The sequence below is a fragment of the Notamacropus eugenii genome, chromosome 3 (assembly GCF_028372415.1).
Source record: "Notamacropus eugenii isolate mMacEug1 chromosome 3, mMacEug1.pri_v2, whole genome shotgun sequence".
Taxonomy (NCBI): domain Eukaryota; kingdom Metazoa; phylum Chordata; class Mammalia; order Diprotodontia; family Macropodidae; genus Notamacropus; species Notamacropus eugenii.
Genome location: NC_092874.1, coordinates 490,614 through 514,598, shown reverse-complemented (window position 1 = coordinate 514,598; position 23,985 = coordinate 490,614). Strand labels below are relative to the sequence as shown.

At 50.4% G+C, this 23,985-nt stretch overlaps 2 protein-coding genes across 9 annotated transcripts in view; one reads left to right on the top strand and one right to left on the bottom strand.

Moving 5' to 3' along the window:
* Positions 1–4,780: 4,780 nt before the first annotated feature.
* Positions 4,781–6,531, bottom strand: PEG10 (paternally expressed 10). Its single transcript, XM_072650731.1, has one exon. The coding sequence runs from the start codon at positions 6,102–6,104 to the stop codon at positions 5,151–5,153; it is 954 nt and encodes a 317-aa protein (XP_072506832.1). The 5' UTR covers positions 6,105–6,531; the 3' UTR covers positions 4,781–5,150.
* A 10,765-nt stretch (positions 6,532–17,296) lies between these two features.
* Positions 17,297–23,985, top strand: part of SGCE (sarcoglycan epsilon) — a 55,335-nt gene continuing 48,646 nt past the window's right edge. For 3 of the 8 annotated variants that reach the window (XM_072650729.1, XM_072650727.1, XM_072650725.1), the window contains exon 1: positions 17,306–17,419. In XM_072650729.1, the coding sequence (XP_072506830.1) occupies positions 17,335–17,419 (85 nt within the window). In that variant the 5' untranslated portion in view covers positions 17,306–17,334. Of the gene's footprint in view, positions 17,420–23,985 lie in introns of all 8 variants that reach the window. The other 5 variants (XM_072650724.1, XM_072650721.1, XM_072650730.1 and 2 more) reach the window with 3 other exon arrangements.

Sequence of the window (23,985 nt, the reverse complement as noted above, 5' to 3'; positions counted from 1 at the left end):
CGCGCACTGCTCCACGGAGGCAGGCTTATCTCTCTGTTCATCAATATTCTCTTCCTCAAGATGACCCATGGGGACGTTGTCTCCTGTCTTCAAATCCAGAAGGATGCACCCACATTATTCCCCTTTCAGAAATGCTCCTCCATCAGCGTCCAAGCGCCCTGATGGCGCTAAGACGATGCACAGACTGTTGGCTAGCTGCTTCAGGATCCCACCCAACCCCCATCTCGCAGTTCCTAACTCACTGAGTTCCCCTTTGTTCACTGTTCCACTGCTCAAAGACGATGTGCAAGCGATGGCGACCCACCTGCTGGTGGCTCCAAACCTCGAACTGCATGGGCACAAATGTGACCTGCTGTTCACTCGGGACGTTTGTGCGATCCCTTCTGAATAGCTCCTACCACTTAGACACACTCAGACAACGGACAACTGTCACCATACTGAGACATACCCTGGCACACTTTGGACTCGGCAAAACTCTCTGACATTAAAAATTGATTCAGTGGCAGTGTGGTGAGGGAGGGGGCAGCTGCTTCACAAATAGTAACAACAACACAACCAACAAGGATTACACATCGGGACATGCAGCACCGAGGAGATAAGCATAGGACAATGTTTCTGAAGAATGAGAATTCATGTTAGCAACCGACATCTCTTCCTCATAGGCAGTTTGCAACATACAGAATGTTCTGTATTGTGAGATTTGGCAATCATACACTTGATGTGTGTGCGTGCTAATTCACGTCCCTTGGGCCTGTCTCTGCTCTCGCTTTTGCTGGACGAATAGGGAGGACTCACAGCAGCCACAGCGGGTGGACACAACAGCTAGAAGAGGCAGCAAAGCTGAACAGCACACAGTCGGCGGGGTCACAAGAAGCGAGGGAGAGTCCAGCAAAGTGGAGCACTTTGGAGATGATTGATTCAAGAGAACAGGCAAAAGTGGCACGTGGCTGTCCAGGTGCGTGGCACACAGACGTCCCACGGGAGTGCCCGGGGAGCTCCGAGCTGTCTGGGGCTTTGGGGAGCCTTCCTGGTCAGCCTAAGACAAGCTGGTGGGCTTTGCCCCCTTGAGGGTATCTGGGCTGCCTGGGTGCAGTCTCTGATCTCTCTAAAGGGGGGAATGATCATCGATAACAATTGATAGTGTTTTAGTTGGTACCCAAGTCTGACCCTGCAGCCAGCTTGGAGGCTCAGGGGATACAGCTGGATACCGCTCCAGAGAGAGGGCAGGCAAATCGTGGGTAAGGTCCTCTTCCCAGGTCCTAACATGCCCCCCTCCCATGAATCCTTTGGTGGTTCACACGGACCAGGTAGAGCAGAAATATTGATAGCAGAACGTTCTGGCAAGATGTGGGGTACAGGCAGAGAGAGTGGGTCCCCAACGAACATCCATGCACCGTAGAGTTTCCAATAAGTTAAGTATTGTTAGAGCACCCACAATTATGAAAAATAGCGGCGAACCACTGGGCCAGTGGCTGGTTGATAATGCAATCCCTTGAGGCCAGAGCCCAGTGCTTTTGGATTTGGGTGAAGGGTTGGGGCCCCCCAGCTTGCCTGTCCAGTCTGTCAGAGTCTTGGCACATCTTGCAGGTGGTCACACAAAGTAACGCACATGGCCTCGCAGTCGAGGCCACCCCAGCCCCTGGCTGCGAGACCACGGGTGTAATGACAAAGCCAGAGGACTTGGGTCTGTGCGCTCCCCGACGGGGCGTAAAGGCACGACCGAATGCGCAAGAGCACCTCGGAATGAGCATGTGTTCCCAAGCCACAGGTGCTTCGTGGCCTGGGGCTCCTCCTCCCCTTTCCCTCCTGCTGCTGCTGCTGCTGCTGCTTGCGGGTGGGCGGGCTGACAAGATGGAAGTAGGGGTGGGTGCAAGGCTGGGGGAAACCTCCTCTACCGGGAATCCTAGCTCCCCTGGTTGGGGTTGGCCTTCTCGTCCTGGGGCTCAAAGGCAAATGGATGGATAGACTGGGGATGCACATGAGCTGGAGATGAGGCGGAGTGACCAAGCCAGTTGGGAGTGGTTTCACCTGGGTGAACTCCAGGGATACTCTAGTTGGTTCTGGGGCCCTAATAAATAGCCAGATCTGAAGCTCTAATTTGGGGAGGGAGGGAAAATGTCATCATTGGGCTCAAGAATATTGGAGCCAGGCTCTGGAGCTAAAGTTGGAAATTGGGGCGTAGGAATGGACTTCTCAAGCACAGAAGGATCCTTGCGATGGAGCCCGAGGCTCCTCCAGTCACCCTTGCGAGCACCGGTTCCTTTACTACGCCAGCTTGGCCGATTGGGGATTTGGGCTAAGTGAGGATCCTTTGAAGGATAAGGAGAATTAAGGGCACTCGATAGGGAGTAGTGGGGCACATTTCTGGCTCCAATGTCTACTCAAACGGATTTGGCTACACTGATGCAGACTGGCACAGTGTCTCCTGGCTCTGGAATTCTTACTAAAGGCTTGGAAGTGGACAACAACTTTGATGTGGGGAGCCAGGGGGGTGGCCTGGCAAAGGCCGCTTAGGAAAGTGCGGGGAGTGGATCTTGGGGTCATCCCCTAAGATATGGGTTCTCACTCCTCTACTGGCCTGGATGCCCTGCCCTATGGGATGATAATGCCAGTGGGCTGGGATAGGGGTTCCAGACCCTCCCGATCAGGGCCTGCTCACCAGGATGGAAAGCAAGCACGAGGGCTTGGTGGGCAGTGGCAAGGCCCGATTGGGGCTGGCCAGGAGCCAGAGACCAGCCTGGGGGAGGCAGGCGAGCTCTCCTGTGAGGAGCACAGCAGCAGGTGCGGGGAGGAGCTTCACGCAGTCAAGCAGCAGAGGGTCGGAAGGCCCTCGGTCTAAAAAGCAATCCCCCCAAGAGCTGCCCTAACAAGGGTTTATTATCCAGCCTCCACTTGACTTCCTCCAGTGCAAGGCAGCTCACTCCCTCACAAGGAAGTGCCATCCATCTTCAGAGATCTCTCATCAGAGGGAAAGGCTTCCCTCCCATCTAGCTGGCAATCTGCTGTCCTTGAATTTTCATGAGGGAGGTTCCAAAGTGGGCAACAGGAGGGTGGCCCAGAAAGCGTATGGAGGCTGGCTTCCGGCAGTGGGGGGGCTCTGTCCCAGGGTGGGACAGAGAATGGGCGTCCAGTCCCCAGCAGGACCGGAAAAAATAAGGCAGGATCCCAGCACCTGGGATCCTCGGAAACAGGATAGGATGCAGAGAGCTTGGACATGGGGGGGAGGGGGGTTCAGTGCTGGCAGTAGTATACAAGGTCAGATGAGGACCAGCGGGAAAGGGGTTGATGCTGGGCCACGTGACCCACAATCTTCTGTACAGAATGGTGGGTTTTCATGGGCCTCCTGCCTCGAGGCCAGATTGATCTAGAAGCCATGAAAGGGCCAAGCATGTAGGTGGCAGTTAAGTGGCCCCAGCTGGCGGGGGAGGAGGGGGGCTGCGGCAGGCGGGGGCCGTCTTCTCACTTTAGGGATTGGGGGATACACCGACTTGGACAATCACAACAAAAAGGGAGCAGCACACTTGCTGCTGGTGCTGAGTTCGTGGAGCTGGTAGATGTTATCGATTTTGGCAATGTATCACATGGTGTTTAGGCGCATGGTCTCTTCTAGGCTCTGTGTCCAGGAGGCAAAGGCAGCTTTCATCACTTCTGTGTTGCTAAGCTCGTGAAATAAAGAGGGACAGAGGCAAAGTGGCCTTGCTTCTCCCCTTGCCTGGGAGGGGGCTGTCCCAAAGGCCATGTGTGAAGCATCAGTTTCTAGAAAGAATGAGAAATGGCCATCCTGGAAGCGTCAAACTGAGGTCAGAGTGTAGATTAACGTCTCTGGGGCTTTCAGCATTTGTTTGGAAAGTCCCACTCTCCCTAAAAGATCTGTTGAATGAGGCAAAGAACCCAATGAGTTGCTGCAGCTCCTGGACAGTCCTTAAGGCCCCAGGTGTCATGGGGAGGACATGTCAAGACGACACTGGCCTGATGAGAGTCCATCTGGATGCCTTCAAAGGGGGAGGTTTCGCCAAGAGATTCACACGAATGAGGCTGACGATACAGTTCTCTAAATTTAATGTACAGCTGGCATCTGGGAAGCCAGTTTGGAGTCTAGACAGACTGCAGTCACAGGAATCAATTGTTAGACGGTCAGCTCCACGGCCATGTGGTGGTGAGGGAGGTGGTCACAAAACATCTGGATGAGATTGCTGGAATAGGAGTATGCGTTGCGAAAGCCGGACAGCATCAACGGATATTGGAGGTGACCAAGAAGGGGATCAAGCACAGTTTTCCATTCATTTCCCTTCCCAACATTGACCAGGTGGTGTACCCTGCTGGGGACCTGGTCCTGTAGATGGGGGCTGCTTGGAGCTGGTACAATACGTAAGGAGTTGAAGGTGGTGGATACTGGTTCCAGACGGCAATGGCATTTGGGTTTTGAGAATCATTGCAAAGATATAGCTCTCCCACTTTCTTCATGATGACAACTGGGGCCCCCAATGGGGAGGCCGGCTGGACACAAACCCATTTCACATTCTTGGCCAGGAAGTCTCGGACAGCCATCAGTTCTGGGTCCGACACTGCGTAGGGGTAGCCGGTGGGGGCTACAGTGTAACTGTACGGTGCGTGGTATGGGATGGCTTCCTGGGCCATCGGCACAAGAACTTCCTGAACGTCCATTCCTCCAGGGACCAGGCTCGGTGCCATCAGCAGAGCAGCCCGACAGTTGTGCTGGCAATACTCTGAGTCAAAAACGATGGTGCGGGAACTCCACATGATGGAGGGGTTGTGCTGGGTGAGCCACCGCACCCCCAGAACCACAGGGAAGAAGGGGGACTGGGTCACATCGAAGGAGAGTCTCTCACGGTGTTCCCCAATGTCTACCACCAGCTCCTGGGTTTCCTGGGTCACTGGGCCAGAGGCCAAGGGCCGTCCGTCAATTGCTTCCACCAGCACCGGCCAATACTTAATCTTTACTGGGATTCCAGTCTGTGCAACGTAATCTTGGTCAATAAAATTGCCGGAGGCACCGGAGTCAATCATGGCGCGGACGGTACAGTAGGAGCCGTCCGGGAGATGTAACGTGATCAGTAGTTGCAAGTGAGAAGATGACGCGTCATCTGGGGGGGACCTTTCTGGTTCAGGCCCGGGCGCTGGGGGTCCCTCTACAGCGGGGCCAGGGAGTTTCCCACCCCAGAAGACTTTGGCTTCTTGGATGGACAGTTGTCCACGTAATGGCCGGCCAGTCCGCAGTACATGCACAGGTTCAGTCTTCGGCGACGTTCCCTCTCTTCTGGGGTCAACTGAGGCCGAGTGACCAGCTGGTTTGATTCCGACTCGACTGGAGGGGACGAGGCGCTCTGGGGCTGAGGAGAGCTGGCAGGAGATGCCCCTCTCCGGGAATTCAGCCTTCCCTCAATGCGCAGACACTGGTTGATGAGTGCGGGAAGCGATCGGGCCACCTCCACGCGAGCGAGCTCATCTTGGATGGGATCACTGAGGCCCTCCAGGAACTGGTCGATGAAGGCCGGCTCATTCCAGTCCAGGTCCTGGGCACAGAGGCGGAAAGCACTGGCGTAGTCTAGGACGGAGCCGAGGCCTTGGCGGAGACGCCGGATCTTGCGGTTGGCGGCCTCTTTGCGCTGGGGGTCCTCGAAGGCCTGCTTGAACTCATCGATGAAGGCCTCATAGTTGTTCAGCAGAGGACTGGACTCCAGTAGGTAGGGGGTGGCCCAGCGGGCCGCGCGCCCCTTGAGCAAGCTGGTGAGGAAGCACACGCGGACGTGCTCTGTGGGAAAGTCTTCAGGCCTCAGCTCCATGTACAGGCGGCTCTGGGCCAAAAAGCTGGGAAGCATCTCGGGGGTCCCATCGAACTTCTCAGGGAGGCCGACGGGGCACTTACCACGAGGGGCAGAGAGGCCCATGGCCCCTACCGGGGTGGCCTGGAGCTGTCCCCGGAGGTTGGCATTCTCCTCTGACAGCTGGAGGAGCTGGGTCTGCAGGGAGCTGTTCTCCTCGGTCTGCTGGAGGAGCTGGGCCCGCAGGGCCTGGACCTCAGCTGTGAGGTCCTCCATCCTGCAGCGGCGGGCCGAAGCACCGGAACCAGTGCTGGTTGGCATATTCAAAGATCCTGGGAATCAGTGTAAGCACGGTCAAAGATGCCCCGGGGGTGGGGCTCAATCACTCTGGCTAGACCAGAATGGGTAGAGACAGTAGGCAAGGGACAGTGGAGCTTGGCCAGAGAGCCCCAAAGAGAGACCCAACAGACCAAGGAAGAGTCCTACTGTTTTAGAGTCCACCACCAATGAGAAGAAAGGGCGACGAGGCCAAGAGTCAGTTGGTCAGCTGAGGCTCCAGTGAAAGTCCCCTGGCAGCCCCTGAGGGCTCCATGCCATACCTGGCCAGTTCAGATAGGAAGTGATCTGAACCAGTACCTCTGAACGGTTGAATCACATTATCTAGCTGGCAGAGTGTGGTTGGTCTGGGCACAGGCTGTTGTCCTTCTGCAGAGGTGCTGACCTCCTCCTCCGGGAGCCCTCCCCCCCACCCCAGGGTGGGGGGTCTGGTTTGACGTGACTCCCAGATCCGGCTGCTCCCTCGCACTCAGCACTTGTAGGTTCTACTGTCTGCTGAAGGAAGTCCAAAGTCACTGGTGCCTGTGAATAAGGAAGACAGAGAATGTCAGCTGAGCTAGAGGCATGGAGGAGACATGGAGAGGAGCAAGTCTGTGGCACATGCCAGCATCAGATCACAGAAGCAAAAGACAGAAAGTATTCAGAGACTCTGATCAAATGACTCTAGAGGGAGAAGACTCGAAGGAGGTGGGGAGGGGCTGGGAGGCTACTGGAGGGCAGTGTTGTGAGGGGGCTCCATTGGGAGAAGACTGAGACTGGGTCATAAAGATGGGAAGGGGGCTTGAAGGCAGAAGCCTAGAGCATTGTAGGTAGGCTGATGGGATCATTGGAAAAGGAAAAGGGAAGGGGGGGTTGAGGTTAGGTTGTGGGAGGGGGAGAGGAGGTGGTATTCATATAGGACACCTGTAGGTTGTGAGGAGGGGGTCCTGAGATTAGAAGAGTTTAGTGATGAGGGGAGGATATTGGAGGGCTGGATTATAAAGGGATGGGGAGGGGAGTGGCATTGAGAGGGGGCTAGACTCCAAACAGAAAGGGGTGGACTTTGAGTCTGCAGGATTACAGTAATGGGGGGGGGCCTGGGAGTGGCAAAATATTGAGAGAAGGGGGAGGTGATGCTACTTGGGGGAGCTAAAATCTTAAAAATGAGGAGAGTGTTTGAGGATAAAAAACTATTTAAATGAGGGTAGGTTTGGGGGGTGGGCTAGATTAAAAAAATGAGTAGAGTTTGAGATCAGAAGCCTGTAATAATAAAATCAATCAAATCAAATCAAATCAATACAAAAATAAAAAACAGGGGGTCTGCATTATAAAGAGAAGGGGAGGGGGCTTGAGATCAGCAGACTCATTGAGGGGGGTATAAGGAAGGGAGAGATAAAAAGAAATGGGGAGGGGGTTTGAGGCAAGAGGGCAACAGTATTAGGGACAGGTTGTAGGAGGGGGGAGGTGTTGATGTGGGAGGCCTGCAGTAATGAAGGAGGCTGTGAGGGGCTAAAAGACCCCCAAATGGGGAGGGGGCTTGTGGTAATGAGGGGAGGATGTGGGGGGGTTTGCTAAGATGTTAAGAGATGGGGGTAGGGTTTGCAAACCCTACCCTAGGGAAGCAGTAGGGGCTGTTTGTGGCTGGAAGGCCCCAGCAATGGGGGCATATTCCCAGGAGTGGAGCCTGAAGAGCTGCAGTGGGCTCTGAGATTGGAGGAATGTGGCAATGCAGGTAGCTGGTGGGAGGTGGGGGCTCTGTTACAAAGGGATGGGAAGGAGATTCAACAAAGAAGCCTGTAGTGATGGGGGTAGGTTGTGGGGGCAGATAAGGGGGAGGGGGGGGGGGCTAAGGTTATAAGACTTTAGGAACAGGAGGAGCATCAGGGGCCTAGATATCAAATAGACTGGGAGGGGTTAAGCCTAAACTTTAATGTGCTGGGGAGGGGATTGGCTTCTACAGGACCATAGTAATGAGGGAAGGTGGTGGGAGGGGTGGGGGCGCTCGGGGAGGTGATGCTAGACATGTATCGTAAGAAGAGTAGGTTGGGGGGTAGGGCTCAAAATTTAAAAATGGGGAGGGGGTGTGATATTGGATGACTAGTAATGAGGGAGGGCTGCATTATAAAGAGATGGGGAGGGTTGGCAGCTAGGAGACTGTAGCAATGAGGGTAGGAGTCAGAAGACATGGGGAGGGGTCTGAGATCAGAGGATTGAAGTAATTAGGGTGGGTTGTGGGGGGGGCAGACAATAAATACGGAGGGGCATATGAGGATAGAGTGTGCATGTGGGGGGGGCTAGACAATATATAGGGAGGGGCACATGAGGAAAGAAGGTAGGTTGTGGGGGGCTAGATAATAAAAATGGAGGGAGGGGCACATGAGGAGAGAGGGTAGGGTGGGAGGGGCTAGATAATAAAAATGGAGGGAGGGGCACATGAGGAGAGAGGGTAGGGTGGGGGGGGCTAGATAATATATAGGGAGGGGCACATGAGGAGAGAGGGTAGGTTGTGGGGGGGTAGATAATATATAGGGAGGGGCACATGAGGAGAGAGGGTAGGTTGTGGGGGGGCTAGATAATACATAGGGAGGGGCACATGAGGAAAGAGGGTAGGTTGTGGGGGGGCTAGATAATACACAGGGAGGGTCACATGAGGAGAGAGGGTAGGTTGTGGGGGCTAGATAATATACAGGGAGGGGCACATGAGGAGAGAGGGTAGGTTGTGGGGGGGCTAGATAATATATAGGGAGGGGCACATGAGGAGAAAGGGTAGGTTGTGGGGGGCTAGATAATATACAGTGAGGGGCACATGAGGAGAGAGGGTAGGTTGTGGGGGGGTTAGATAATACATAGGGAGGGGCACATGAGGAGAGAGGGTAGGTTGTGGGGGGGCTAGATAATATATAGGGAGGGGCACATGAGGAGAGAGGGTAGGTTGTGGGGGGCTAGATAATATATAGGGAGGGGCACATGAGGAGAGAGGGTAGGTTGTGGGGGGGTTAGATAATACATAGGGAGGGGCACATGAGGAGAGAGGGTAGGTTGTAGGGGGGCTAGATAATATATAGGGAGGGGCACATGAGGAGAGAGGGTAGGTTGTGGGGGGCTAGATAATATACAGGGAGGGGCACATGAGGAGAGAGGGTAGGTTGTGGGGGGGTTAGATAATACATAGGGAGGGGCACATGAGGAGAGAGGGTAGGTTGTGGGGGGGGCTAGATAATATATAGGGAGGTGCACATGAAAATAGAGGATAGGTTGTGGGGGGACTAGATAATACACAGGGAAGGGCACATAAGGAAAGAGGGTAGGTTGTGGGGGGGCTAGATAATATATAGGGAGGGGCACATGAGGAGAGAGGGTAGGTTGTGGGGGGCTAGATAATATACAGGGAAGGGCACATGAGGAGAGAGGGTAGGTTGTGGGGGGGTTAGATAATACATAGGGAGGGGCACATAAGGAAAGAGGGTAGGTTGTGGGGGGCCAGATAATAAAAATGGAGGGAGGGGCACATGAGGAGAGAGTGTAGGTTGTGGGGGGGCTAGATAATATATAGGGAGGGGCACATGAGGATGGAGGATAGGTTGTGGGGGGACTAGATAATACACAGGGAGGGGCACATAAGGAAAGAGGGTAGGTTGTGGGGGGCTAGATAATAAAAATGGAGGGAGGGGCACATGAGGAGAGAGGGTAGGTTGTGGGGGGCTAGATAAAAATGGAGGGAGGGGCACATGAGGAGAGAGTGTAGGTTGTGGGGGGGCTAGATAATATATAGGGAGGGGCACATGAGGATGGAGGATAGGTTGTGGGGGGACTAGATAATACACAGGGAGGGGCACATAAGGAAAGAGGGTAGGTTGTGGGGGGCTAGATAATAAAAATGGAGGGAGGGGCACATGAGGAGAGAGGGTAGGTTGTCGGGGGGCACAGGAGAATAGAAGGTAGGTTGTGGGGGGGCTAGATAATAGATGGGGGGCACATGAGGATAGAGGGTAGATTGTGGGGGGGCTAGATAATATAGAGGGAGGGGCATATGAGGATAGAGGGTAGCTTGTGGAAGGGCTAGATAATAGATTGGGGGGCACAGAAGGATTAGAGGGTAGATTGTAGGGGGGGGCTAGATTTTTTAAATGGGGAGGGAGATTGAGATTCAAGGCCTGTAGTAATGAAAGCAAGATATAGGGGAGGGGACTAGAATATAAAAAGAAGGGGAGGGGGCTTGAGGCCAGAAGATTCATTGAGGGTAGGTAGAAAGGGATAATATGGCAAAGGGGAGGGGGTTTGAGGAACAGGTTGTGGGAGGGGGGAGGTGTTGATGTGGGAGGCCTGCAGTAATGAAGGAGGCTGTGAGGAGGGGCTAAAATGCCCCCAAATGGGGAGGTAGCTTGTGGTAATGAGGGGAAGATGTGGGGGGGGGGCGTTGCTAATCCTAACCCTACAGAAAGAAGAGCAGGTTTTCTGGAGGGGTTAAAATATTTAAAAACTGGGGAGGTGGCTGAGATTAGAGGAGTGTGGTAATAAGGGTGGGAGGGGGTAGATAAAAGGGGATTTGAGAATAGGGCACAACAGGGTGGAGCTGGATTTATAAAGAGAAGGGGAGGGGGTATGAGACAAGATGACCACTTTAAGGAGGGCAGGTTGTGGGAGGGGGGGACTGGGTTTAAAAATGGGGGCGGGGCTGTGCTAACCCTAACCCTAGGGACTTTTTGTAATGAGGATAGGTTGTGTGAGAGGGTGGATTATAAAGAGATGGGGAGGGGGTTTCAGGCTATTGGACTGAAGTAATGGGGATAGGTTGGGGGAGCTAGATAATAAAGAGCTAGGAAGGGAGTTGAGGCTATAAGACTTTAGTAACAGGGCGGTGTTAGGGTTAGTGGTGACCCACAACACTAACCCTAAACTTTAATGAGCTGGGGAGGGTATTGGCTTGGAAGGTGGTGGGAGGGATGGGGGGTGGGGCTAGAGGAGGTGATGCTAGAGATGGGCAGTAAGAACAGTAGGTTTTTTGGGGAGTGAAATATAAATAATGGGAGGGGTTTGATATTGGATGGCTAGTAATGAGGGGAGCTGGATTATAAAGAGAAGGGGAGCGCTTGAGGCTACAAGACTGTAGCAATGGGGTTGGGCATGGGGGGGGCCCTAAACTTTAATGAGATAGGGAGGGGGTTGATTCTAAAGGATTGCAGTAATTAAGGTACGTTGTGGGGGGGCCTAGATAATAGGGAGAAAGGAGGTTTGAGGATATAAAACTTAATGAGGGTAGGTTTGGGGGGCTAGATTAAAAACATAAGTAGAGTTTAGAGGGGAGGAGACTTGAGGTCAGAAGACCCTTTAAAGGTGGATGTGAGGCAGGGAGAGATAAAAAAGAAATGGGGAGGGGGCTTAAGATTAAAGAAATGTAATAATAAGGGTGGGTGGGGTAGATAGTAGGTTGGGAGGGGATTTGAGAATAGAGCACAGTAGGGTGGAGCTGAATTATAAAGAGAAGGGGAGGGGGGGTCTAAGGCAGGATAACATTAATGAGGGCAAGTTGTGGGAGGCGAGAACTGTGTTTAAAAATGGGGGCAGGGCTTTGATAACCCTAACCCTAGGGACTTCTAGTAATGAGGATAGATTGTGTGAGGGGTTGGATTATAAAGAGATGGGGAGGGGGCTTGAGGTCAGAAGACCCATTAAAGGTGGGTATGAGGCAGGGAGAGATAAAAAAAGAAATGGGGAGGGGGCTTGAGGGACAGGTTGTGGGAGCGGGGAAGTGTTGATGTGGGAGGCCTACAGTAATAAAGGAGGCTGTAAGGAGGGCTAAAATGCCCCCAATGGGGAGGGGGCTTGTGGTAAGAACGGAGGATGTGGGGGGATGGATTATAAAGAGATGGAAAGAGGGTTTCAGGATATGGAGTCTAGATAATAAAGAGATGGGGAAGACGAATGGTGGCTAGATATGTATAGCAAAGAATTGGGGTGGGTCTAGACTTCAGATAGGTGGGGGTGCTTTGAGACTGCAGTAATGAGGGGGCATGTGGGGGTGGCAGAATATTGAGAGAAGGGGGGAGGGGGTACTTAAAAATGGGGAGGGGTGTGTGGGAGTGGCAGAATGAGAGAAGGGGGGAAGGTGGTACTAGTGTCAGGGGGGCTAAAATCTTAAAAATGGGGAGGGGGTATGAGATTAGAGGCCTGTAGTAATAGGGGTAGCTTTTGGGGGCCAGATCAGGAGATAGGGAGGTCAAGTAATGAGGGGAGACTGTTGGAGGGGGTAACATGGTAAGAGATGGGGGTGTGGCTTTAAGAACCTTAACACTAGAGGTCTGTAGTAATGAGAGAAGGTTGTCAGGAGGGGTTCAAATATTCAAAAATGGGGGGTGTTGAGCTTAGAGTGTGATAATGAATGAGGGGAGGAGTGAGGGTGTAGACAATAAATGGGCAGGGAGGGGGAGTGAGGATAGAGGACAGTAGTAAGGAGGGGAGAGTGAGGGCTGCATTTTAAAGAGATGGGTGGGGGGAGTTGAGGCTAAAGCAGGTAGCAGTGAGGGGAAGAGGCAGGAGGGCTGGCTCTAAAGTGATAGGGAGGAGGTCGGAGACTAGAGAATTCTAACAATTAGGGTGTGGGGTCCACTCTAAAGATATGAGATGGGGTTTGAGGCCAGAGCTGTTGAGGGGAGAGGGGCCCTAAAACAAGATGAGACATTAATGAGGGCAGGTTGTGGGAGGGGGGGACTGGGTTTTAAAATGGGGGCGGGGCTGTGCTAGCCCTAACCCTAGGGATTTCTTGTAATGAGTACAGGATGTGTGAGGGGGTGGTTTATAAAGAGATGGGGAGGGGGTTTCAGGTTATTGGACTGAAGTAATGGGGATAGGTTGGGGGAACTAGATAATAAAGAGCTGGGAAGGGAGTTGAGGCTATAAGACTTTAGTAACAGGGCGGTGTTAGGGTTAGTGGTGACCCACAACCCTAACCCTAAACTTTAATGAGCTGGGGAGGGCATTGGCTTCTACAGGACCATAGTAACGTGGGAGGGCATGGAGAAGTGATCCTAGAGATGAGCAGTAAGAATAGTAGGTTTTTGGGGGAGTGAAATAGAAATAATTGGGAGGGGATGTGATATGGGATGGCTAGTGAAGAGGGCAGCTGGATTATAAAGAGAAGGGGAGGGTTTGAGGCTAGGAGACTGTAGCAATGGGGGGGTGGGGGGGTGAGTCCTAAACTTTAATGAGATGGGGAGGGGGTTGATTCTAGAGGACTGTAGTAATTAGGGTAGGTTGTGGGGGGACTAGATAATAGATCGGGAGGGAGGGGATTTGAAGATAGAAAACTATTAATGAAGGTAGGTTTGGGAGCCTAGATTAACACAAATAGGTAGAGGGTTTGATATTAAAAATCCATGATAACGAAAGCAGGCTATGGGGGAGGGCTGGATTATAAAGAGAAGGGGAGGGAGCTTGAAGTCAGAAGACCCTTTGAGGGTGGGCATAAGGCAGAGAGAGATAAAAAAGAAATGGGGAGGGGGTTTGAGGGACAGGTTGTGGGAGGGGAAGGTGTTGATGTGGGAGGTCTGAAGTAATGAAGGAGGCTGTGAGGAGGGGCTAAAATGCCCCCAAATAAGGAGGGGGTTTGAGATTAAAGGAATGTGGTAATGAGGGGAGAATGTGTGTAGGGATCAACGAATTAAGAGATGGGGCGGGGCTTTGCTAACCCTAACCCTAACCAATGAGAGGAGAAGGGAGGGGGAGGCGGTCTGAGGCAATAAGAGAACAGTAGAAAAGATGGGTTGTGGGAGGGGGAATATGTTATGAGATGAGGGCGGGGCTTTAAGAACCCTAACCCTAGAAGCTGGCTGGTAATATTGAGAGGAGTGAGGGGGTGGACTGGGTCAGAGATGGGGAAAAGATTTGAGGCTGTAGGACTGTAGTAATGGGGTAGGTTATGGGGGATCAAACGATGAAGAGATGGGGGTGGGGCTTGGATAACCCTAACCCTAGAGGTCTGTAGTGATTAGTTTAGGTTGTTGCGGGGGGCTAAAATATTAACAAATGGGGAAGGGGTTTGAGTCTAAGGGACTGTAGCAACGAAGGAAGCATGCAGGAGCAGGGGGTGACCCTAAAGTTAATGGGAGGTACTCGGAGGTTACAAGACTGGTGTGAAGGGGTAGTTGTAGGGGGGCTAAAGTGGGGCATACCTGAGGAGAGGTTTAAAGGTTGGGTTCTTTTACTCGGGTTACAATTTAGGTTTTCTTGTTTGTCTTTTTGGTTTTTGGAGGAAGGTTGAGGGGATTATTGGGGTTTGGGGGGCTGGAGGCCCTATCTAAGGAAGCTAGAATACAGAATACAGGGTAGAGATTAAGGTGTATGCAGGATATGCGCTGGGCTCTAGTGATGTGGAGGGGGCTTGAAATCGGATCCAGTAACCACCATAAAGGTGAAATTGTAAGGAGAGGGCTCTAATGATGGGGAGGGGGCTTGAGACTGAATCCAGTAACCACCACAAAGGTGAGGTTGTAAGGAGAGGGACTTAAGACTGGATCCAGTAACCACCATAAAGGTGAGTTTATAAAGGGGGGGGTTCCAGTAATGTGGAGGGGGCTTGAGATTGGATTCAGTAACCACTGAAAAGGCGAGGTTGTAAGGGGGGCTGTAATGATGCAGAGGGGGCTTGAGGTTGTTCAGCATTAACCAGCAGTAAAGTCTAATTTATAAGCGGTAAAGTCTAATTTATAAGGGTGGGGGTCTTGTGGCTGGACTAGCTTGGGAGGGTAATCGAAGAGGGGGTAGGCTACATTACCAACAGGTAGGCTGTTCTTTAGTTTTTGTGCTTGGGCAAAGGGTTGGGGCTGGGCAGCTCTGGTAGCTGGAGGGAGGGGCTGCTGGACTGCAGTGAGCTGGGATGGGAGGGGGCGCCCTGTGGCTGGACTGCAGTCTCTCCGCTCAGCCACCGCAGGGCTGGCGTGGCTACACGGGGGTCTCAGTGGTTGGCCGGTTTGGGGGGCGGGACCAGGCTGGCAATGGCGCAGCAGGCGGTCTGCTGCAGAAATCGGGTGGGGTCTGCAGGGGCTGCGGCAGTGGGGGCAGTGCCAGGGGCCAGCCCACTTCCGGGGTATCAGTCTCCCCATCTCCATCCCGCAGCCTTTGCTCCTCCCCGGCGGTGGTCCAGGGATGGCAGACTGCAGAGGAGGGGGCGGGGCATGGACCCCTCCCTCTCGGGCACTGCGGCTCAGGGGTCCAAGGCGGAAGTGGGCAGGCTGTGGGGGGACTGCAGTATTGGGGGGGGGCTGGGCTGCAGTAGCTGTCAGCTCCCCAGAGGCGGGCAGAGGTGAGGCGGGGCTAGAAGGGTGGGAGAACAAGGGTCCGCATTGGACGCTTCCGCATCTGCAGAGCGGTCCGCAGGGAGGGGGGAGGGAGAAAGAAAGGGAGGGGGCTGCTCTGGGGGTGGTAGGGGGCGGGGCTGGGCCTCAGCCGTCAGAAGTGATGCCCCTCCTTAGTGCGGCACAGGGCACCCAAGGGAAGGGGGAGGCGGTCTACCGCCGCCTCCACCACTGAACCATTTTTTCTTACCTAATTACCTGTGCCTTCATGGCTTCTTCCAAAGCTTTCCCCATAGATTGGGGGCTAGCCGGAACCTTGGTGATCGATCAGCTAATGCCCTCGCCCTCCCTCCTTTTACAGAATAGGAAACTGAGGCCACAGCGGTGAAGCGCGAGCTACCGCAAAGCCGCATTGGCGAACCCTCCTGTGACGCCAATGCACCACTTGGAGCCCGCCCAGCCCCCCCCTTTCTCTCCCCCTCCTCCAATCTCGAACAGCCAAGTCCGAGAGCCTTTTCTCACTCCTCACTTCCTGGTCTATGCGGTATTTGCTCCGCAGACCACCCCCTCCCCTCCTGACGGGGTCCCGCCCACCTGTCTGCTGCAGTTTTTCCACCCAGATTTTCGACGCAGTTCCAATTTCTGTCTCCCACCCCACCCCCAAGCTAAATGCTCCCCAGGGCGCTGTCTTGGACCCTTCTATCTACACCCTTTCCCCCGAGATCTCCCCGACTCCCAAAGGTCCAGCTATTAAGCCGATGACCTTCAGATCAATAAAAGCTGCCTGAAGCTGCATCCCCAACCGCCCAGAGCATCCATCCCTATCCTCTTTTCTGAACTTTCCTGGGGGGCTTCCTACCTTCCCTCCAGGTGTAGAACCTGGCTCATCAGACTCTCCTGCGGCCATCCGTGGGCAAGGGTGGTCATTTCCCGGCCTTCTTCCCCATCATCACTCACCTGGTCTACCGCAAGGGGCTCAGTCTCCCCCCAGTCTTCCACACAGCTGCCCGAGTGAGGCGCAGGTCTTACGTGTCTCCCCCACACCCTCAACGAGCTCCAGGCGCTCTTTATCGCCCTTTCCATTGAGACGAACGTCTCGGTTGGGCTTTGAAAGCCCTTCACCAGGGGGCTGTTAATCTACTTTTCTGCCAAACAGCCTTTTCCCGTTCCCGTTCTGGACCCTGCAAAGCCTAGCCCCCGCACCTTTGTCCTGGCTCGCCTCCCCGTCTCCCTCCCTTTCTCCTCGCCTAGCTCTTTCCCCAGATCGGCTCCAGGAGCCTTCTTCCCCTTGCAAAGTTACTTGGTATCTCTTTGGGATCCTCTGGATGTCCGCCCTCTATCCCCCGCCGGGGCTGAGCCCCCTTGGACCACCCGCCAGCCCTGACGCAGTAGGCGCCAAATCTCTGCCCTTGGAGTGACTGTGGAAATGGAGGTGTGGGGCTGCAGGGGTCCCCGGGCTGGGGGGCCGGCGCCTGGGGGGCTGCCCTGCTCCGAGGCGGGCTCCACCTTACCCGACTCCCGGCTCTCGGACAGCCGTGCGGTGGCGGCTCGAGGCTGGCGCCGGGCCGGCCCCTGGGGAGGCGCCGGTGGGAGCGGGCGGCCGAGCGTCTGGGGAGTCCGGGGGGCGAAGGCGGCAGGAGCGTCGGGAGAAGCGACTGCACGAGGCGAGACTCGACTCCGTCTGGGCAGAGCAGAGCGCGGGGCGGGCTACAAGAAAGCTAGTGCGCAGGCGCGGCGGCTGCGCTCCTCCCCCGCCCGCCTGGGGCCCTGGCTGCTGCGGCAGAGGCGGCTGGTGGGGGCAGGGCGGGCCGGCCGGGGCTCTGCTACGCCGAGGGCGGCCGCCAGGGGGAGACCGAAAGCAAGGCCCGCGAGCCCGGGCGGGGCCGAGCGAGGCCGAGTGGAGAGAGGAGCCTGGGCTGATCGCGAGCCCGAGACTGAGGAGGAAGATGCTACGGGCGCCCGGAGGCTCAGGGGGGGGACCCTGCATGGGCAAGAGCCCCGCCACCGCCGCCGCCCTGCTGTTGCTCACAGGTGCGTCTGCGACCCCCAGGATCCCCCGGTGAAGGACGGGGTGGGGTGTGTGGGGAAGACGGGCGGGATCCCACCCCACCCGTGTCCCGCGTGGGGCAGATGGGTGGCTGAGCCCCCACCCCTCTCTAGGAGGGGCCTCCATCTTCACAGCCCTTACGAGGGGGTCTCTGCAGACCCCTCTCACCTTCCCAGGCCTGTGCCCCTGGCACCCTTCTCCCTTCCCCCCCTCCCGTGGCACCCACTCGTGATGGAAAATATGAGCTTCCCCCCCACCCCGCGTTCCAACGCTACAGCTGCTGGGGCCGCCTTTTCTCCCGACCCTTCCCTTCTCTCTCTCCTTCTCTGAGGCCACACTGTAAACTCAGAAGCCAGTAGATCTCAGGGAGTCTCCCTCTGAACACTCCCCACCCTAGCCCTCCCATACACACTGCTGGCACCCCCTTCAATAGTCCTGCCCTGGGCCTGTACTCCAGGCCTGCCTTTCCAGGCTTCTGGGCTCTGTCACTTCATCAGGTCTCAACCTCCTCTTTCCTTGGGTTTGCAGAGAGGTGCCCAATGTGTGTGGTCCATGGAAGACCTAGGATGATCTGTTATTCCAACATGCACTGGGCATGGTTCCCAAGAGAATGGCTGAATTCAGAAGGTCCGCTTTCTTTATCCACTTAGTCTTTTCTGTGTGGATGGTTAGGCCAGACTCTTGGGAATGGTGGGATCTTATCCCAGAGGCTTTAGGAGGCTGGGCAGGCATGGTGTGACTCTAGGATTTCTCTCTGCTATTTCGACCCAGAGAGTTCAGTGATTATAGCCCTAACTGCCCAGCCTGCTCCATTAATTGTCACAAAATCTTAGAACCCCTAGCTAGGTTGTTTGTTATTACGTTTCAAGCAATTTCTTACATGGGTAGTCTTGTCATTTGTCCACACACATGAATCTCCCTCTTGGTCAGGAAATAAGGAAAATAAATTCGGGAAAAATAATCCAGTCCAATCTGGTTCCCCTTAAAATTCCTGAGGACCCTGAGCTTAACTAAGTGGCTTGCACTAAGCTGCCCTTACACCTGTTCCCTCAACCCCATACACTGACCCCTTGGCCTCTGTTTGACAAAGTGAGCTTCCCTTTGCCCCCTTCGCCTCCCCTATGACTCCGTTCCTACGACCCATCCTTTTACTATGAAGACTGTTTTCTCTCCTTCTTGACCCCCTCCCATATACAGGGCCAGTTCCGAGGGCAATGGCAGGCGTCCCCACCCCAACTTCCCTTCACTCCATGACCCCACTCCCAGCTTTGCTCCCACTGGCCTCCCAGACCCTAGTAGCCATTGTCAGCTGGCCCCTTGACTGTGCTCTTAGTTTTACCCCCACAACTTATTGTCTTTTGCTCTAGGCTCAGTGGAGGAGGCGGTCATTCTGTTGGGTCAGGTCATGCCAAGTCATCCTCCGGGAATCTTCCCCTCCTGTCACTCCCTCATATGGCCGCATTTTCTTTATTTCTGGTTTTATTTTCAGTTTTTATTGATCTTTTGTCCTTAGTTCAACATTATTTTCAAATAATGAGATTTGGAGATCACGTCTGCCTTCTCTCCTTAGAAAGCCATCAGTTATAACAGACCAAAAAAAAGAAAAAGAAAGAGGGGTGGGGAGCAATTCAGTGAAACTAAGCCATCCCTGGACCATGCCTTGACAGCACATGAGGCAGTCCCTGCCGGGGATAGGGGCTGGTGTGTGGAGGGAGGAAGGACGTTTTCTCAGCAACAGTTTTGTTTTATGAAAAGTTCCTTTAATTTGTGTGTGTTGGGTTTTGGGTTTGCTTCCTTCATTCTGTATTAGTTCATATAAGTTTTCCCTGGCTTCTCTGAATTCTTCATATTCATTATTTCTTATGATCAATATCACCTTATTTTCATGGACCACAATTTGTTCTTCCATTCCCTGATCAATGGGGGTCAGCTTTGTTTCCAGTTTTGTTACAATAAAAAGTCCTGCTTTGTTGTAAATAAGATCTCCCTTCCATCCTTCATTTCTTTTTCCTCCTTTCTCTCTCTCTCTTTCTCTCTCTGTCTCTCTATCTCTTTTTCTCCATCTCACTCTATATGTATCTATGCGTGTGTGCATATATACTATATATGTATATAGTATACATACATACATATGTATGCCTAGTAGTGAGTAGAATTTCTTAATCAAAGAATATGGATATTTTAGTCACTTTATTGACTAATTAAGAATTTCTTTCCAAAATAGTTGGACTAACTCAACAACTCCACCAGCATGCTGTGCTCATGTAGCCACAGCACCCCCAATATCAACTAATTCTATCCTTTATTATCTCCCCAGTTTGCTGAGTGACTGTGACGTGAAATCATGGGACTGATTTGATCCACATCTCTCTTATTGATTATTTTTAATATTTCTCATCATTATTATCATATTATTATTATATATCTCATCATCATTATTAATAATTTGCATTGTTTTGAGAACTGTGTTCATATCCTTTGACCAATGGGTAGAAGACATACTCATTGGGAAATACTGGCCCTCAGTCATGTGTGCATGGTCATGTTTGTGTTTCCTGCAGCTCTTCCAACATCAGGAACTTGTCAGAGACATCTGATGCAAAAATATTTTCCTCCCCTAACAGTTTCCCTTTGAATTTTAGTTACATTGAGTTTGTTGCTCACAAACGCTTTTGTATTTCCATGCATTCAAAATAATACATTATATCTTTTCTGCTCACCTCTCTCTATTGTATAGTTAAGAACTCTCCTCTTTGCTGTAGCTATGGAAGATCCTGGAGCTGATTTGCTTCCTTTTTTTTAAGAGTGTGAGCTTGAATATTCAAGTCATGTATCCATTTGGAGCTTCTTTCTCCAACGTTCCCCCTCTTCTTTATCCATGGTCTCCTTCCCTTGCTGCCTGTAGACATGCTCAGATCTCTTGGGAAAAACCTTCCCTTGACAACTCTTCCCTCAGTTAATCCACCCTTATATTTCTTTCCTTTCCCAGTCAAACTCCTAGAAAAAAAAACTGTCTATACTTGTTAACTTTTACTTTCTCACCTCCCATTGACTTTAAAATATTTTTTTAATTTTAACATGTATTTTTTAAACTTTTGAGTTCCAAATTCTCTCCCTCCTCCCAGTCCCTCCACCACCCATGGAGAAGGCGGGTAATATGATACACATTATACATGTGAAAAAATTAAAACATTTACATATTAGTCATGTTGGGAAAAAAAAGCAAGAAAAGTAAAGAAAATGGAAGGAAAATATGCTTCAGTTTGCACTCAGATTTCATGAGTTCTCTCTCCAGAGGTGGATAGCATTTTTCATCATGGGCCTTTTGTAATTGCCTTGAATCATTGTATTGATCAGAGTAGCTAAGTCATTCACAGTCGATTATTGTTACAATGTTGCTGTTATTGTGTACAATGTTTTCCTGGTTCTACTTACTTCACTTTGCATCAGTTTATGTATATAGGTCTTCCCATATTTATTTTTCTGGAACTATCCCCCTCATAATTTTTTATAGCACAATAATATTCCATCACAATCGTTGACCACAACTTGTTCAATCTTTGTCCCACTGATGAACTTCCTCTCAGTTTCCAATTCTTTGCTACCACAAAAAGAGCTACCACAAATCTTTTTGTACATTTAGGGCCTTTTTCTTTTTCTTAGATACCTTTGGGAGGCAGACCTAGTAGGCTATTGCTGGGTCAAAGAGTATGCACATTTTTATAGCATTTGGGGCATAGTTCCAAACTGCTCTGCAGAATGGTTGTATCAGTTCACAACTCCACTAACTGTGCAGTAGTGTCTGAATTTTCTCACATCCCCTCCAGCTTTTGCCATTTTTCTTTTTGGTCATGTTAGCCAATCTTATAGATGTGAGGTGGTACCTCAGAGTTGTTTGAATTTGCATTTCTCTAATTATTAGGGACTTGGAACATTTTTTTTCATATGACTATAGATAGTTTTGATTTCTTCTTTTGAAAACTGCTTGTTCAGATCCTTTGACCATTAATCAATTGAGGAATGGCTCTTATTTTTATAACTTTGGCTCAGTTCTCTATATATTTGAGAAATGGGGGCTTTATCAGAGAAACTTGCTAAAAAATTTCCCCCCAGTTTCCTGCTTTCCTTTTCATTTTATCTGCTTTGATTTTGTTTGTGAAAAAACTTTTTAATTTCATGTTATCAAGGTTATCCATTTTATCTCCCATGATCCTCTCTATCTCTTGTTTGGTCATAAATTCTTCCCTTCTTCATAGATGTAACAAGTAAACTATTCCACGCTCCCCTGGTTTCCTTATGGTATCACCCTAAAAACATTTAACAATCTCCATGATGTATCCATTTTCACCTCATCTTGGCATATGGTATGAGATATGTTGGTCTATGCCTCATTTCTTCCAGATTGCTTTCCAGCTTTCAAAGCAGTTTTTGTTGAATAGTGAGTTCTTGCCCTCAAAGCTGGAGACTTTGCGTTTATCAAACACTAGAATACAATGGTCGTTTATGACTGTATATTGTGTTACTGATGCAGTCCGCTCCATTTCTTACCCAGTACCAGACTATTTAGATGATTACCACTCTATAATACAGTTTGAGATTTGGTATGGCTAGGCCACCTTCCTTTACAATTGTTTTCATTGATTCCCTTTATATTCTTGACCTCTTATTCTTCTAGATGAATTTTATTATTTTTTCTAGCTCTACAAAATAATTGCATAAATGATTTTATAAATAATTTTAATTTATTTATAACTCACTTATAAGTTATAATTTTATAATATATTTAGTATATTATATATGTTTAGTATATTATACATGTTATATGTTTATAAATATGTTTTCTGATATTTTATAATTATATTTATAATATATTTAAACTAATTTATCATTATTTATAAAATGAAACTAAAATTAATTTGGTTAATATGACCCTGAATAAGTAAATTAATTTAGGTAGAACTGCAATTCTTATTATATTGGCTTAGTCTACCCACGAGCAATTAATAATTCTCTATTTGTTTAGATTTGTCTTTATTTGCTTGTAAAGTGTTTTGCTGGTGTGTGTATTCGTACTTCGTTGCCAAAGAAGACCATGCCATCAGAGAAATAATGACATGACTTGCACTTGACTTTATTTTGAGTGAGGGAGGGCTGTGCAGGTCACCAGCCTCACTTCTCCTCCAGAGCCATCTGAATCCAGGGACCAGATATTCCTCTGGATGACTGGAGATGACCCAGGATGAGGCAATTGGGGTTAAGTGACTTGCCCAAGGTCACACAGCTAGTGAGTGTCAAGTGTCTGAGGTGAGATGTGAACTCAGGTCCTCCTGACTCCTGCACTGGTGCTCTATCCACTGCACCACCTAGCTGCCCCTGTTTTGTTGGTAATATGTAGAAATACTGATGATTCATGTGGGTTTATTTTATATCCTGCAATTTTGCTAAAATTGTTAATTGTTTCAATGAGTTTTTTAGTTGATTCTCTAGACATCTCTAAGTATACCATCATATCATCTGCGAAGAGTGATAGCTTTGTTTCCTTGTTACACAGTCTTTTCCCTCAGTTTATTTTTCTATTGCCTTACTGCTACAGCTAGCATTTCTAGTATAATAGTGAATGATAGTGGTGATAGTAGACTTCCTTACATCACTCCTGATCTTAGTAGGAAGGCTTCTAGTGTACATTACAAATAACACTTGCTCTTGGTTTTAGAAAGACACTAGGTATCATTTTAAGAAAAACTCCTGTGATTCCTATGGTTTCCTGTGTTCTAAATAGGAACAGGTGTTGCATTTTGTCAAAAGTCTTTTCTGCATCTGTTGAGGTCATCGTATGATTTTTGTTGTTTATTAATTTGTTCAATTATGCGTTTAGATTTCCTAATGTCGAACCAGCCCCACATTCCTGGTGTAAATCCCACTTGGCCATAGTTTATGTTCTTCATGATATATTGCTCTAATCTCCTTGCTTGTGTTTTGTTTAGAATTTTTGCATCAATATTCATTAGGGAAATTGGTCTACAATTTTCTTTGTTCTTACTCTCTCTAGGTATCAAAACCATGTTTGTGTCATAAAAGAAATTTGATAAGGCTCCCTTATGTATTTTTTTCAAATAGTTTATATAGTGTTCGAATCAATTATTCTTTAAGTGGTTGGTAGAAATGACTCGCAAGTCCATCTGGCCCTGTGGATTTTTCCTTAGGAGCTCATTGGTGGCTGCTTCAATCTCTTTTTTTTTTCTCTCCAAAGATTGGCTTATGTAAATATTTTATTTCCTCTTCTGTTAATCTGGGCAATTTATATTTTTGTAAATATTCATCCATTTTCACTTAGATTGTCATTTTATTTTCATATAATTGGGCAAAATCGCTCCCAATAATTGCTTCACTTTTATCTTTACTTGGTGTTTCATTCACCTTTTCACTTTTGATACTGGTCATTTTCTTTTTTTATTTATCTAACCAATGATTGTCTAGTATATTGGATATTTTCCCATTATAACTAGTATGATCATGTTGTTCCTCTGTTCACTAACCTCCTGAGGCTCCC